Genomic DNA, 15,375 nt, shown 5'->3' with positions numbered 1-15,375 from the left:
AAGAAAACTTTAGAAACTTGGAGAACTTTTCCTCAAGACAACTTTAAAAAAATAACAAGAAGGTTCTGGCTCCTTGGAGACAAAAAATAAAAAAAATATGACAATTGGCTCAAGATCTCCTCACTGTACTGTTTAAGGATCTGCATTCATTATAATGCACAGGTTTAAGAAGAGGACATTAGTGAGTAGATATTCGAAGAAGGTGTTCCAGGCTGCAGAACAGGTAGATCTCCATGGTAACTTACTCCAGAGCCGAGCGCGCTCAGATCCAACATCCAAAAAGCCAATTAACTCTCCCCGGCGTCAGTCATCCCCAAGAATTCTGCGTTTTTTATTTCAATAACCTTTGTAGGAAAAAAAAAAACTTAATTTGCAAACCCTTATATGAACACACACTGTCTGCAATAAATGAGACAAGTAATATAGAGGCACACGGCGGGGGGAGACCCATTGAATTTAGAAACAATAAGAAGGAGGTTTCACAGGACAACCATGTTAGCAGCTGAGCCATTCCTCCTATAATGATTTATTACTGCATTGTTCTATATTTTAGAATGCACAGTCAGCTAAAGATTACCGCCATGTCCCATCACGTCTTGAATGCGAAATCTTTTGAAAGATCCCACGCAAAGGCACACTATGACATCAGTTGGAAAACTAAACATCAGCAACGTTTTAATTATATAAAAGTTTAACTCATTTTGGAATTTGGGGTTATGAAATGTTTTTGGGAACCAATAAACTTTTGTTTTCAGCAGAAAAACTTCAGTTTTCTTGAAAAACAAATGAAGCAAAAAATATATTTTTTTTCAGAATTAAAATCATAGAACAACATTGTGCCCAGCACCATAGATTAAGGTAATTCAAATCTTCAAAGAGCCTTTATCATGCTGTTCAACAAAGAGTAACCTGTATCTGTACGATCATAAATTACCTTTGACATACCAAAGAATTTTTTTTTTTTTATTTTATAAAATAGGAGTTATTTTCGCGAGTTTTTTTCCTACCCGGAAGTAGGACTGCCACAAAAGATAATTTTATTCATTCATTCATTCATCTTCTTGACCGCTACTTCCCTTTCAGGGTTGCGTGGGTGCCGGCTACTGATGGGCGAAGGCGGGGTTTACCCTGGACAGGTCGCCAGTCTGTCGCAGGGCACCAATCACACACTCATACACTCTCACATCCACACCTAGGGGCAATTTAGAGTCACCAATTAACCTATGAAGCATGTTTTTGGACGGTGGGAGGAAGCCGGAGTCCCCGGTGAAAACCCACGCATGCACGGGGAGAACATGCAAACTCCACACAGAAAGGTCCCAGCCGGGATTCGAACCGGGGCCTTCTCGCTGTGAGGCAAGAGCGCTAACCACTGCGCCACCGTGCAGCCCCACGATTATTTTAATAGTCAACTAATCACCGATTATTTTTTCCGATTAATCGACTAATCGTGGATGTAAAGCACAAATATAACCATCATTAGCTTTAAATTAACTTAAAACTAGATACATAGCATTACCTGTGATAATGCTAGTGTGAATGCTGTAAGCTGAATTTGGCCGCTAAAGATGCTGAAGATGCTGAAGATGCTGAAACTGATAGCTGAAATTACTGAAGCTAATAGCTGAAAATGCTAAAGCTGATAGGCAGCTAAAATATTAGCTAAATGCAAAAATTAGACAAAAAAACTGAAAAAAGTCTAAGTTAGCCAAAATAGCTAGCATGCCGCTGGAATATTAGCTAAACTCCAAATTAGCGTAAAAAACTTTAATAAATACCAAAATAGTCCAAAAAGCTAGCAGAATGCTATTATAACTTTCAACTTTACTACACTCTGACTCCATATAATATAAAGTAACGACTAATCGACTATAACATTAGTCGTCGACTATTTTAATAGTCGATTAATCGTCGATTAGTCGACTAATCGTGGCAGCTCTACCCGGAAGTAAGACGACTCGATCTCTGAGGCTCCGCCTTTCACTCCTTTTGGGTACCGCCCATTTCACAACTTCATCCTAGAGCCAGCCCCTGCAGCATGTCTACATTTCGCCCACAGAGACAAACAACATCCGAACTATTGTAAGATGGATATGCATATTGACTCTTCCTGGAAGGGGCGGTTCTCTCTCGTCTACTTCACAATGTGAGGATGCATGAATGGATTGAAGCACCACTTTGCTATTTTTTGTAAAAATGTAACATAATACACTTAAAAAGCTCAGAAGAGTTGATTTGGCATGACATAGGCCACACGTGTCAAAGTCAAGGCCCGGGGGCCAGATCCGGCCCTCGGGGTAAGTCTATCCGGCCCTCCAGATCATTTTATTTTATTGTTATTAATGGCCCGATGTTATTTTGGCTTGGATGTTAGCTAATATTTAGGCTACATGCTATCTGTTTCGGCTAATTTAGGCTTTTTTGTTTTTTATGCTATTTTGCAGTTTAGCTAATATAGCTATTATTGTAGTTAATGCTACATATGTAGTTCATAATTATGTTAAAAAGTTACGGTTTTAAAAACTAGAGTTTTCAAAAAATGTTTATCCTGTTTGGCCCGCGACCTCAGGTGTGTTTTGGATTTTGGCCCCCAGTGAGATTGAGTTTGACACCCCTGACATAGGCCTTTTAAAATATACATCTTTAACAAAGGCATTAAACCCGCAACTTTACTTTTTTGTAAACTTTATTGTAAACATTTAGTATATGCGAGAGTTTAAAATGAACTGTATTTTTTGGGGTTATAAGACATTATATGTGGTTTTCAATTTATACTAATTTATACGTTATTTTTCCATAAACAACCACTAGAGGGCACTGTAGGTGAGTGTATCAGTGTTTCCAACTGACAGAGGAAGATGCGCCGGCCTCGGCAGAGTTGTTCCAAAGTGACAAGAATTCAATGTATTTAGTGATGTGAAGTGATGTAAAGAGTTTAGTTGACTTGTTAGCATATTCTTTATGATTATCTTAATAATAGTACTTATCTTGTGCTAATACACTAGAATCTATGTTTCATGAAGCTAAATAAGTATTACAAAAGTAAAGCCGGCTATTCGGATCAACTCCATGCAGTGTTGTGCGGTGAAGTTTATGGCTGCTGAGGCACTGTTGTCAGTCAGATTTACAAACATATGAACCCTACAGAGTTGCTTTTTCACCATTGGATTGGCAAAAAGTTAAAGCATGTTTTTTAAAACTTAATTTCAACATTTTTCATCCCTTTACAAACTACAACATAGAAAGAAAAAAAAATGTTATTATTGACTTTTACTCATAAATAAAGCCCATGAGTCCCTCCTTCTGAGTGACGTGTCTCCACAAATTCCTAAGTTTAGACACGTACTCCTCCCTTTAGAAAATTCTAAACAATATTAAAAAATAACCAGATGGCTGCACTTGACTTGCAACTACTAACTCTGTTATTCTTTAGCTGCCGAGTCACAATCTCTGAGATCACCAGCGCCCTCTGGTGTGAGGTGGGCGTACTGCATGCCTCACCTGGTATATTTCTAATGCACTTTTTATCAGATAGAACGACAAAATGGGTCACAAACTGGCATCAGTGTAACACTGGGTGAAAAATAAGGTAATTAAAAAATAAAGTGCCTTTTTTTAATGATAGACCAAATTAGTGAAGTGCCTGCGGTGTTAGCACAGGGGAGGCAATGGCTCCTGGTGCCTCACCTGCCCCTTTTTTTATATATTTGAACAAGAAAAATGTATAAATTTGCTACTTTTTCACATTGAAACCCCCCACAGAAAAAAATAATCATATAATAGGCATATCTAAAATGTAATGTTTTTTTTCTATTTAAAAACATTTTTATTTCATTTTTTAATGTATATTTTTAAGCTAACAGGACCCATGCAAAGGAGAAACAAGATACAAGACCCCTATAAAACAAAGCAGCACGTTTCAGAGTGGCCTTTTTTTGTTGCTAGTTTGAGGCACACCTGTGCAATCATGCCGTCTAATCAGCATCTTGATAAGGCACACCTGTGAGATGGGATGGATTATCTCAGCAAAGCAGAAGTGCTCACTATCACAGATTTGAGAAAATTGTTTATTTTTATCCTTGTAGAAAAGGTTTCAGATCTTTGAGTTCATCTCATGACAAATGCGTTTATATCTTTGTTCAGTATATATAGGTATATATATAAAGAATGGCATTCTGCCTGGGTGACTACCTGATGTATGGAGGGTAATTTTTTCAGATTTTGCTGTGGGTGCAGCCTGCACCTGAATCTGAGAGGATCGAACGTTTCATCGTCTGCAGCATAAACCCAATAAGCTCCGTCTCTGCCTCATTGCCAGCCTCACGCTGCCATCATTACTCACCGTGGCTTTAACACCGAGCTCGCTCAGCCTTCAGTGTGCGCCCTGTTTCCCTTCACCTGCGAAACCAACAGGAACAAAAAAATAAACCTGCTGTTCAACAGATGCTACATTTTTCTTTTGATGCTTTCTTTTTGTCAAGAAAAGGTTACCAAAAAGTGAACTTGTCTTGTTTTGGACTAGCTAAATGATTTGATGATTATCTGCAAAATCATATAAAAAAAGTCCTATTAATTATGCATCATTTTAGTTCTCAGTCTCTGTGGTAATGGACTTTCAAATCAATTTGTTTCTCCCATTTTGTTGGGGGCAGAGTTTGACCTGGTTAATTGCTGATGACACAAATTGCTACACAGTATTACAACACAGGACAAATAAACCAGGCGAAGGACAGCAGGACCTTGAATAAACTGTAAACATGACGGCAGACTAATCAAAAGCTCCTGCGAGGTTTTTTTTTTTTTTTTTGAAGAGCCAAAGAGAAAAACAAACGCTTTTCGCAGTTATTTCGTGTAGCTCTCACAACTAAGAAGGTGAGAGTTTTGGGAACCGAGACAATATGCAGTCACATTTTCACTTGTCCACCCTAAAAGTCCAGGCCAGGCAAATCAGTTTTCAGACAGCCCTGTCATAAAGCTGCCTCACACAACAGTCCTTAAACAAGCTCACATAAATGGATTATGGTTATTGTGTGAATAATTAATGCCGCATTTGTTTTTCTCCCTTAATTAGGAGATTATTCAAACATTCAGGAAGCGTGATACAAAAAGAACTAGATGATTAGCTAATCTTTGTCATAAATTAGCCATTTACAATATTTAATGCCATTCATTTTGAAGGTCAGAAAATCGACGATTTAATTTTTTTATGCTAGTCCGAAATTAATTTAATTTCTACAAACTATAAACATTTAAAAATACTATTTAAAAGATGCTACAATACTACATAGTATACTATAATTTACTATATCCAGTACACTAACACTAAATTACTATTTCTTCCTTGATTAACACCAAAATTTCCTAAAATTCTAGGTTTGAACAACAAACATCCATATCTTTATCTATTGTAAAATTATTCCCTTAATTATAATTATGACGTTTTTCTTTTTTTTTGCCCCATTAAAAACCCCTGTGTCGTTTTTAAGACATAGTTTCTGTAGAGCGGCAGGAGTTCATTGGAAATTGGCCTCTGAGTTGTAAGGGCAACTGTTGGCGCGGAAGTAAGCCTTCACTGATATCCCATCATCCCTTTGTTTACACTAGCTTACAGCTCCTCACAACCCAAAGCAACAAAAATGGTGAGCAATAATCTAGCTATCCAGCTGTAAATATTTGAGCTCTGATAAGGTAAATTAAGTAAGGTGTGCGTACTGGCCCCTTAAAGTCCCCATATAACCCCCAAAAAGCAAAAAATACATTCCCAGTGATGTTTTAATTATGATTATAAAGTTTTTAACCAAAATCCCAAACCTAAATGTCTTAAAAAGCCATTTTTCATGTTGATCTGACGCCTCTATTTCTAAAATCTCCTCTACATGGGCGTGGCCATTGGTGGTGAGGTGAGTAGCCCCGCCCCTGATCCCCCATTTCTGATGATAGCTGTGTCTCACTAGCGTAAATCTTCACCGCTGCTACAAAAAAGTGTCAAGCAAAATCGAAAATGTGCAGCCGTATTGTTTTGAGCCGGATGCCAGCTTGGATGAGGAAGTGAAGAGCTTCACTAGTTGCATTTCCATTAACTATGAAGTCACACAAATTGGATTTGCGCTAAAAATCTGGCCCAATGGAAAAAAAAATAATAATCGGCCGCTTGAAGGTATTTTTTTTGGGAGCGTATGGAAATGGACATATTTGACAAATCAGAAACGGAAATGATTTTTTCAAACTAAATGGTCATGCTGATGGGAACTAGCAACCCTGAGCCCTACACAGCCGACGCACAAGTGGTGACACAGCGTCATACAACTCGTTAAAAATTGCATTCCACTTGGAATTGTCGGATCCACAGTTCCTCTGTAAAATCACCAACCACAATTTCCCAAATTTGCTTCATCCATAGCACTCCATTTCCTGAATAGATGCCGACGTCTCCTTTGATAGATGTGTGTGAGCTACCGCCGTGGCAGAAACTTGAACGTATCTTGTTGTGTTATCAAACTGAAATAAGGGTCCAGCTGTTTACTCGTTAGAACGTTTATTTTTCAATGCCACTGAATAGTATGGCTTTTCGCTGAAGTGCAACCCTCAACAGCATAGAAATGGAAAGATCACGTAGTTGTGCGTGCACTCTTGGCCACCAGCTGTTATGACATCACAGCAACTCATTCATTCAGGCAGTGTCTTTGTGACAGTTTGACAGGGATTTAAAGGGAGAAATACTCAGAAATGCAAAAATTAAACTACTTACTTGTACGTTTGTTCTTTTTCATTAGAAAAATGTCATACATACATGTCAAAAGCTCAAAAAACAAGATTTTCATTGGATTGGGTCTTAAATGACTACACACCAATGCTGCATACATGAGGTTTGCATGTGATACACATGATAGGCCGGATGCCCACACATATTAAACTCTGATTCCCTCATTTTCTTAAATTTTAACAGTCATGTAAGGGGTGCACAAAAGCTCTGCAACATGTCACCCACAACCATAGTCTGCAATTTCAATATTTCGTGCGGGACACAAGCTTGCTCCGTACAGGTTTACCTACGTTTTCCAAGAGGATCTGTCGGCTGCAGACATCATCGCCCAAAACCAGAAGTCTTTGCCCGGAACCTGAAGTCCTCCATATCGCTCGAAAAACTTTATTTTCACTGGCAACCCTAAAAGCTATGCCTTTTCCCCAAATTTAAGCTTTATCCTAAACACTTTTGGGTTAGGGTACATCCTCATCCCTCTCATTTTTCACCCTCAGACTCCCCATATCTATTTACGTTATGTATGTACTTTAATCACCCTGAGAACAATAGACCGTATGGATTGTGTTCCAATGACTATTTATTGCTGTCAGTTCTATTTGACTTTGGAAAAAGGGCTTTTGAATTTGCTGCTCCCTCCACATGAACATATTACGGAAAGACTGAAAACTTACAGAACTCCTTCCGTTACATGATTTTAAATCCAAGTTGAGCGCACGAGAGAAAGATTATTTTATTCGTAACTGTTTTTTAATGAATGTTGCTTTTATTTTCTAACTGTAATTCATTTATTTTTCTGTTAGCCAGGACTCCCTTCTAAAAGAGATTTCTTAATCTCAATGAGACTTCCTGGTTAAATAAAGGTTGATTATTAATAAATCTACCCATAGTGGTAGCTGTGACACAGCCTTAACAAGTATATACATATTGTTTTACCAAAATCTATTTATTATAAAGTTGATTTAACGTTGTATCATCTGTCAATGTTCCCTACAGCTTTTTATGCAGATTGACGCGCTCTATCCCAGGAGGTTTGGGACCTGGACGGACTACGCCAAAACATACTGCAACGCCCATTACAGGTGACTTTTTCAAGATGTCTTCTTGTGTTTAACTGCAAGTCCAAAAAAAAAAAAAGTAGGTTTTCAGCTTCCGTAATATAAAAAATTTATTTTATTTAATTATTTCGAGTCATTTACCACTTGACCGTATATTTGACTTAATGATTAGATTAGCTGATCATTAAAGGAGTCCGGTGTCTAAAGCAAAGAACACTTGTTTGAGCTGGAATTTATCAAAGATAGGACACAATTGGAAGATACTATGGTATCATGCATCTAAAATGAAAGATTTTTGCTAATCACCTCTAGCTCTGTGGACAAATTGAGTGTTGGTGTTAGACTGAGGGCGGTGCTGTCAGAGCAGACTCTTCCTGAAAGGGGCGGTCTCACTCTGTGACATCAGATCGTGAGAATACTCTCGTTTCCATGGAGGGGCTGGTACTGAGAACGTAGGTTTTTAGAGGATTACTCAGAAATGTGTGAATGCTTTGGGGTTCGTAATAGTGAGGAGTGAACAGTATAATAGAAGCTCAAAAAGTTTTTTTTGTTTTTTTTATGGTATGGCCCCTTTTAGTCATTTGCCAGTGACTGTCAGAGGCACTGAAGTGTACAATTCAAGGCCCGATCCCACAGGATTTGACGGCCATATCCCGGTTAATAAATTTGGTTAAATCTGCCACACGCGCTTAGACGCGCTAACTTCATGCATGTTCGTGGAATAGCAGTGATACAGACACTGGAGTCCATTCCACTGCCAGAGCACTGCTTAATCTCGTGTAAGCTCCTCCTCCCATGCTCATCCGCTAAACAGACACTGTAAGCAGTGGTACATACGCAGACAGGCCGGGGAAATGGCCGTGCTACAGCGGAATTTCGACGTCCAAGCTCGTATGCCGGTGTTCGCTCCATGGCCCGATCTCGCACTGAAACTGCTGTTGCACTAATGTTCCACGGCCATTGCACACACAGTCACCCGCGGTCTTTTGTGCAGTTCAAAAATTCTTTCCGCGTGTAACGGCGGCCAAATTTTCTACAGCGTGTATGCGCGTCTATTCCGCTGCCACATCTCGGCTGTTGCACTGCCAGTCCACTGCTAACAGCATCTGTACCATGGGGATGAAATTTCTTCAGTTATATGGCAGTGAAAGCCAGTGGGACCGGGCCTAAAGCCCTAAAGCAAGATGGTAAATTGATTACAAGAACTTTAATGCACAAGCTCACGTCTTTCTTTCTTTTTTGAAAAAAAATAGGAGAAATTTAGTACTTTTTATTAGGAGTACGTATTGGCAAGAATCTGGTAATACGAAACGTATTGCGATACATGTCTCACGATACGATATATATTGCAATATTTTCAAAATATCTCCAAAATCTAAGTCGTACATATCTCATAGCACCAGCTGGCTCTTGTGAGATCTTGTTGTTCTGGTGCGGTAACTGCTCAAGGACGCTGTGCTGCCAACTAGTGGTCGGAAGTTTAGGTGAAAAACCAAAGTAAGACTCTCAAGGACGAATAATCATTAATTGATATCATCTTGTCAGCATTTCAAATCAATACAAGTATCGCCAAATTAAATATATTGCATATATCATAGAATCCATTTACTCCACACCTCTAGTTTTTCTAGCAGAGGGGAAAAAAGTTTGTTTATAGTGTGTTTATTAATACTCCTTGTTCATGTCTCCTGTCCTTGTCAAAGTGGCCTAGTTTCTGTTGATCTCACCTACGATTTAATTGTGTCTGTTGGGATGGAGGTGGTGGTAGTGGCGGGGCTCTGTACCTGAGATTGGAGTGGCACGAGGGGGGGGGGTTGTTGTGAGAGCCAGACCACAACTTAAGCCAAGCGTGAAGTGCCAGCTGGCTGCCACTTGCCAGCGACTATCAGTTACATGTGAGAACAAACACATCAAATGCATTGTTTTGGACGTCTATCAAAGTTGGCAGCTCGGTCAGGGATGAGATTGGCTCCATCGGTGGCAGCACTTTGAATACGATAGCTCTTACCGTGGCTGGGGAATGCCGTTCTGAGCTGCAAACAGACACCAAAAAGACACCGTCCGCCGAGAGAAACACCAGACCGCGCCATCTGAGCGCAGACTTCCCCGACGCTCTCTTTTATAAAAGTGGGGTTTTGGAAACGGCAACAGCTGACAGGATTCTAAAAGAGGGGTTTGTTTTGTTCAAAGTTTAGAATTTTAAAGAAGTTGTTGTTCAAACTTAAGTGTGAAACAACAGATTTTTGGCAGTGCCATGGGAAGTTATTTCACACTTTTGGCCAATATGGCAGATGACCAGCCTTTGTAAAGAGGGCCAGTTCTATTCTAACAATCCATTTGGCTGATAAATTGCTAAAGTTGCTGCTTAGTTTTTGGATGTATTCTCTACCTTGGCCCTTAGACAGAATAGTTTTCTTCTCAGCATTGTACCCCAAAGCTAAACGCAGATTTCTGCTGCTGTAGCGGCGTGAATATTAAAACCGAATGGTGGGTTAAGATGTTTTAACTGTTCCTTCAGGGCATTTCCACAAGTAAATATGTGTGTTTGTCTTCCGGAGGGTCGCGTGTGCAGGAAAAGTAAGAAAGGCAAACAGACGCATCAGCAAGCTCAGCTTCCTCTATTTATTTCATTTCAGGTACTTTGGGCCTCGCAGGCAGTGGGACTGCCGCGGGGCGTCCAACCTGGAGGAGCTGCACCGGCGGCTGAGTCAGATTATGATCAGACGGCTCAAAGCCGACGTCCTCACCCAGCTGCCCCCCAAAATCCGCCAGCGCATCCCTTTCGACCTGCCTAAGGAGGCGGCAAAGGTAAATGTGACAAACAAGCAGTTTTTAAAAATAAAATTTGTTGTTTTTTTACCCTTTGATAACTTTCTTTCCTTGCTCTCATAGTTAAAGAAAATATTTGCAAAGATAAATTAACCTTGCTTAACCCTTTTCCTATGAAGCTTCAACTCTTGTGTTGACGTTCTTTGAATTACTGCAACTTTTTGAATGTTATTTCAATGGATTCTGAAGCTAATTAAACATCTTTGCGACAAAAATGCAGAATATGTTGAAACAAAGTTGTTTACGCAAAGGGTTAAAGAGTTTTGGCAGTCCAACAACGTTTGTTTGCTGTGGAGGTTAAAGACCCACTCCAACAAAAATGTTTTTTTATTGTGTTCTTGTGGCTTTTCTATGATAATGGAGGTCACAAATGAATAAAATTAAACTGAAATTTATATTTCTAAGTATTTCTTTATACAAATAGTTGTGAATCAGAAGCAGACATATAATTCTGTTTAAAAAAGAGCTTATTTGTGACAAAGTAAAAATGCTGGCTCCCTTCTCTGAGGGGAACAGGGGCGGGGTTGCCCACAACTCAAAAACACCTGCCACTCTGCAGAAACTTAGTCCTAGAAAACTACTTTTTTTTTTTTGAGTGAAAACATCAAAATCATAATTAGTGATGTAAGAAAATACCAATTCAGTGAAATATCACAATACTTTATTTAGAGATTCTTGCATGGATTTAAAATATTTCCAAGGCGACATTTCATTATTATTTCAAAGCCAACAAGTCTGACTTTTGTTTGCCACTTAAATGTTTCTTAAATTACCAAAATAAAAGCACCATAAATTTGCTTGGGTAAAAGCGACTTGTTTATGAGATGCAGTTGCAGTGCTTAATGTTCTGATCATTAAATAACATGCATTTTACAATTTTACTTTTGTGAAAAATGCATGAATATTCAGATAATTCTTATGCCATAAGTAAAAAAAATATTGTCTGACACTGTTTTTGGATATATCGAGATATGCATCATATCATATATCACAATACATATCGTATCGTCAGACTCTTGCCAATACACTCTCCTAACTTATCTGAAAATATGATCATAGTTGGACTTTAAAGCGGTAAACTGAATTTAATAAATGTGTTTAATGTGACGTAAACATGAACAGGTAGTTTTGTAACCACAAATAATGTGTTGAAGTTAAAAATAATACAGATGTAAAAGATTGCTTAGCCAAAAGCAGAAAACTTTTGTTCAAATAACTAGTAAATTAAGGAATTTCACTTAAATTAATGCAAGTTTTAAGTTTTTAATCTACATATTTGACCATTAAATAACTAGCGGCTGGGTGGCTCAGTGGGCTAGGGCAACGCAGAAGCCCTGGGTTCGATTCCCAGGGTTGTCCACTGATCTCCACCCAGATTGGGTCCTTAGGCAAGACCCTTGACGCTGCTGCCTAACTGGGTCCCTGTGCCCCTCAAGTACAGGGTTGCGTCAGGAAGGGCATCCGGCGTAAAAACTCTGCCAAATCACTGATGCGAAACAGTGGGTGCTGTTACGCTGTGGCGACCCCGAAAGGGATAAGCCGAAAGGGAACCAACCAACATTAAAGTAATTTCACTGAAAAAATAAGGGTGTAAGGGACAAATCGATTTGGCGATTTATCGCGATATTTCGTTAGGGAATACTTGTATTGATTCAAATTGTTGACATGGTGGCATTCGATTTGCTTTATCTTTTACTGAAAAAAGATTTTGTTATAGAAATCAAACAATGTTGACTGTTCCCTTTAAAAAAAAACAAAACATTTTTTATTTTACCAAAAGAAAATTACCATGAATTTGCTTGGGTAAAAGCAACTTGTTTATGATATACAGTTGCAATGATTAATGTTGTGATCATTAAATAAAATTTATTTTAACATGTTATTACAATGAAAGACATAATATTCTGATAGAGTTTTATTTCTAAGTCATACTCTTAAAAAAGGGAATAATTATTCTGGTACAGATATATCGCGATATGTATCGTATTGACAGATTTTTGCCAATACACACCCCTGCTGAAAAATAGTTTCATCAATTAGCCTATTCTTTTATGCTGTCTTACATTTAAACCACAGTTTTTGCTTATTTCGACTTTTTTTTTCTCTCATAACACAAAAGACCTTAATAGTGGTTTGATATATCTAAAAAAATACAAACTTGTAACCTTGTAAAATAATTATTTTTGTGTCTAGACGGCTGTCTTGATACTAATGCACCATAAATGTTTCCAAATGATCGAAACATATCTTAATAGATGAACTTTTGGTACAATAATAGCAATAATCAATAATAATTGGCAGCATTTGAGAGATTTCTTCCATTTTTGGTACTAACCTATTTAATTCTAAGAAGGATTTTCTTTTCTTTTCCTTTTTTTTGCATCAACAATTTCTCACACCTTGAAGAAACATTGCTGGCAGCTTTAGCTTCTTTCTAATCACTCCAACTGTTGGCACTGTTCCTCTTTCAAAGTGCAGTCGAGTTTTTTTCCTTCATATTTCTGTCTCTTTGGACTCCAAAAACGGCAGAACAGAGTTGCCAATGGTAAAAACCCTTCAGATGCTTCAGAAGTCAAAAGGTCAGGGAAGATGCTCGGTGCTCTTTCTTGTCCGACATCAGGGAGAGAAGAGAGAGATCTTTAGAAGTTTCTTGAATCTTTGCAGTTCCCCTGATTTATTTTTGGGGGATTTCCAGACTTCCTTTTGTGGACTTACTTCCCTTATGTCTGAGGTTTTTATAAACAGTACAGTCAGTGTTATGGAGTGTGTGTTTAATCTTAATTCAAGTTCAAACTGTTTTAACCTCTAAGGATCAGGTCACATCAGAAAAAACAAATACTCCACTGGTTGGGTAAAGATTCGTTCCTGGCCATTCAACATTATAAGTAATTGACAGATATAGCGGGGCAAAAAAGTAATTGTGCAAGTTCTCCCACTTAAAAAGATGAGAAAAAGACTATGCCATATACCCTTTGTTGGCCCATTGGACACCATGGATTCTACTTTAACTTTTACATATTTTGGCCCAGACCTTCTTCTGGTTCACCTGCTGATGGCAAATGCTCTCAAACACTGTACATATCGCCCGTGTGTGAATATAGGATTATGAGAAGGGTGATATCGCCCACACCTGATCGATAGTCCTGTCTGTCTCCTTCTTTGGATGCTTGGATCTTTGGTTTTATTCCCAGTGGAAGCCACCAACACAATACACACTCACCCACGAGAGGCTTTTGTTGAATTTTTGCATCATCTCAGCAGATGTGGGGAAAAACAGCCGAGGCACCCTTTTTTTTTTTTTTTTTTTTTCCCCCAGCATTAATTACAAACCCGGCCTCCTGAATGACACAACAATGAGGATGTACCTCGGAAAAATGATGACGCCGGGGTTTCTGCCCCGTCCCCCTAAATGTTAAAAGACGGTTTAATTGGGAGTTAAATACGCTTGGTGTTCCCTCACAGCGGCACCAATTAGTCCAGGAAAAGTTCACGTCATGTCTTGTAGTTGGCTGAAACAGCAGCTTCCATTTGTCTTTGCTCAAAGGCGGCTGATGCACTTTAACGGTTTCTCCTTTTATTATTGTGGAATTGAAAGTATGAGGTGTTGGCTCCATGAGAGGAATAGACGGGCAATACATTAAATAGGAAGGATTCCAACCAATGGGGATGTGTAAGGGGGCCACTCACCCGAATCCATAGCTATTGTGCTTCCCACAGGCAGGAAAATAGGACAAATCTAAAGCTTTAAAGGCTGGATGGGCAGCAGATTCGGCTACGCAAACCCTCCTTTGAAGCATATTTTAGGTAACTGAGAATATATACTGAATGCCAGGACCACCAGTTTATTCCCCCTATCCCATTTTACTCCCTAATGATGGCTTTTATCTTCCACCGCCAGACACTTTTTATGCCCCTCCTGCCCTTTACGTATCCAGCCCTGGCCTTTTGTTGGTCGGTTGAATATCCTCGAGAACGAAGAGCTTGGCCAATCAAGCTTTTCGATGATTAAGAACGTGTGCGAGTGCTACGATGTACAGTTTTCTGTTTTTTTTAATTAGAAGAAAAGGATCTTTGACGGACAGTTACTCTATTTATGCAGGTGCTGCTTAGTGAAACATCTGAAGGAAAACATGAAGGAAACTCCGCTTTGTGCTCCCGCAATACGATACTATTTATTCATTCAACCGCCCTTGACTTTGACGAGGTGCGAAGCCACTGAAATGCAAATTTTTTTTTCACTAAACGCTTCGGAGCTTTTATGTTCCGCCAAAAATTGTCTCATTTCGCCAGTTTAGTCAACACAGAAGTGAAAGTAGCCGCTGGTAGTAACAAGGCTTCTGGTTTTTCCTGGCCGTTTTCTCTACTTCTTCTTCTCTTCCCCTTTTGGCCCCCCTCCCTCCTTTCATGTATGTGCTTAATCAGGCATGGCCCACCTTCCGTCAGCTCGCCATATGGTTCACAGTTTTGCATCCGTTTCTGTGCAGCGCTTGAAGAAAGTGTGGGATTCTAACACATTTTGTGTTGTCAGGTGTTGCGGGATCAAACTGAGGGGGTGTTCGACTGCAAAATGATCTCCAGTGACAAAGATGATAGCAGGGTTCAGAGCTCCTGGAAAAGGGCTTGGCGTGACATATTGCTGTGAAGGTTTGCACAAGACGAGCACAATTATATCAGGCGCTGCATCTACACTGCCCTGCCCCCGTTTTTTTTTTTTTTTTTTTTTTTTTT

At 39.2% G+C, this 15,375-nt stretch overlaps 1 protein-coding gene across 2 annotated transcripts in view; it reads left to right on the top strand.

Annotated features, from left to right (window-relative positions):
• Positions 1-15,375, top strand: part of zranb3 (zinc finger, RAN-binding domain containing 3) — a 162,254-nt gene that overhangs the window by 37,490 nt on the left and 109,389 nt on the right. For both annotated transcript variants that reach the window (XM_024294520.2, XM_024294518.2), the window contains exons 6-7: positions 7,757-7,842; positions 10,455-10,626. In XM_024294520.2, coding sequence (XP_024150288.1) covers positions 7,757-7,842; positions 10,455-10,626 — 258 coding nt within the window. The remainder of the gene's footprint in view (positions 1-7,756; positions 7,843-10,454; positions 10,627-15,375) is intronic.

This window comes from Oryzias melastigma, linkage group LG2 (genome assembly GCF_002922805.2).
Source record: "Oryzias melastigma strain HK-1 linkage group LG2, ASM292280v2, whole genome shotgun sequence".
In the NCBI taxonomy this organism is placed as follows: Eukaryota; Metazoa; Chordata; class Actinopteri; order Beloniformes; family Adrianichthyidae; genus Oryzias; species Oryzias melastigma.
Note: the sequence above shows the minus strand (reverse complement) of the source record. Positions and strands in the feature narration are given on the sequence as shown.